This window comes from Chaetura pelagica, unplaced genomic scaffold (genome assembly GCF_000747805.2).
Source record: "Chaetura pelagica isolate M959 unplaced genomic scaffold, ChaPel_1.0 scaffold809, whole genome shotgun sequence".
Taxonomy (NCBI): domain Eukaryota; kingdom Metazoa; phylum Chordata; class Aves; order Apodiformes; family Apodidae; genus Chaetura; species Chaetura pelagica.
Window position 1 is genome coordinate 39,725 of NW_009954423.1, and position 1,261 is coordinate 40,985.

A 1,261-nucleotide genomic window follows, 5' to 3' on the forward strand; every position below is an offset into this window, starting at 1 on the left:
CCTGAAGGGAGGTTGTGCTCAGGTGGGGCTGGGCTCTTTTTCCAGGCAACCAGTGACAGGATGAGAGGGCCTGGCCTGAAGCTGCTCCAGGGGAGGTTTGGGTTGGATATCAGGAAGCACTTCCCCATGGAAAGGATGATCAGACCTTGGGATGGACTGCCCAGGGCAGTGGTGGAGGCACCATCCCTGGAGGTGTTCCAGGAAAGGCTGGAGGTGGCACTTAGTGCCATGGTCTGGAGATGTGGGGGTGTTGGTCATGGGCTGGACTTGGTGATCTTAAAGGTCTTTTCCAGCCTTGGTGATGCTGTGATGCTGTGAAGGGGGTGGCTGTTCATGCGGTGGGACCTGCTGCATTGGTGCTCTCTGAAAGGCTCTAGTGTGGTGGCTGCAGGGTGCCCAGGGCTGACCACTTGCTTTTCTTTCCCACCAGGCCTGCCCATCAGCACCTACGCCAAGTACTGCTACAGGAAGCTCCAGAAAGTGGCTGTCACCGGAGGCAAGAAGGTGAGTGGCTTCCCGGCTCCCAGGGCAGCTGGTCCCATGGCTCTGGCAGGTCACCACTGACTCAGCAGTGGGAAATGGAGATAAAGTGAGCAGGGGAGGCTTGCTCAAGGGCTTGTCTCCCCATGAGTGTGTGGGAGAAGGCTGCTGCCCAGGGCCCGCCATCCTCCCGGCAGGCAGCAGCACAGCTGGGTGCTCCCTGGCCCTGGGGATGTGGAGGACAAGCCTGATGTTTGACTGTCCCCAGGGTAAGAGGTGCAGGGGATGCACAGCATTTAGTTTCTTCAGGTGAGGGAAGTGTCTGCCTTTGCCACTGAGAGCTTGCATGGGCCAGGTCTTGCCGCTTGTTTACTGCAGAGTTGTTCATTTCCAGTTCAAAAACTCTGGCAGCAGAGGTGGGTGGTGCTGGGGGAGCCCATGTGCTCCATGTTATCTGGAAATCCCCCTCCTCCCTCCCCTCCGCGCCGCGCAGGGCTGAGGAAGCTGGCAGGCACCCCCAGCCCCTCCGTCCCGGCTCTCCCAGCCAGATCCGGTTGTCTTTTATTTCTTCAAATCCCTCTGGGGCCTCCCTGCCATCTGGAGTCCATGTACAGCGAGCAAATAGCTGAAATACCTCGGGAGGGGTTAAGGCTCCAGGCATCCCTGCGGGACCGGGAGCGCCCGCACACGCACAAGCGCTGCCACCCTCGGGGGTCGGTGGGAGCTGCTCCTGCCGGGGTCACTGCTGGTGCTGGGCAGCCTGTGCCCCCCCCGGCAGCCC

The 1,261-nt window shown here is 60.7% G+C and overlaps 1 protein-coding gene across 1 annotated transcript in view; it reads left to right on the plus strand.

Moving 5' to 3' along the window:
• Positions 1-1,261, plus strand: part of LOC104394831 (rho GTPase-activating protein 39-like) — a 47,221-nt gene that overhangs the window by 39,272 nt on the left and 6,688 nt on the right. The window contains exon 5 of the mRNA XM_010004467.1: positions 431-504. Within this exon, the coding sequence (XP_010002769.1) occupies positions 431-504 (74 nt within the window). The remainder of the gene's footprint in view (positions 1-430; positions 505-1,261) is intronic.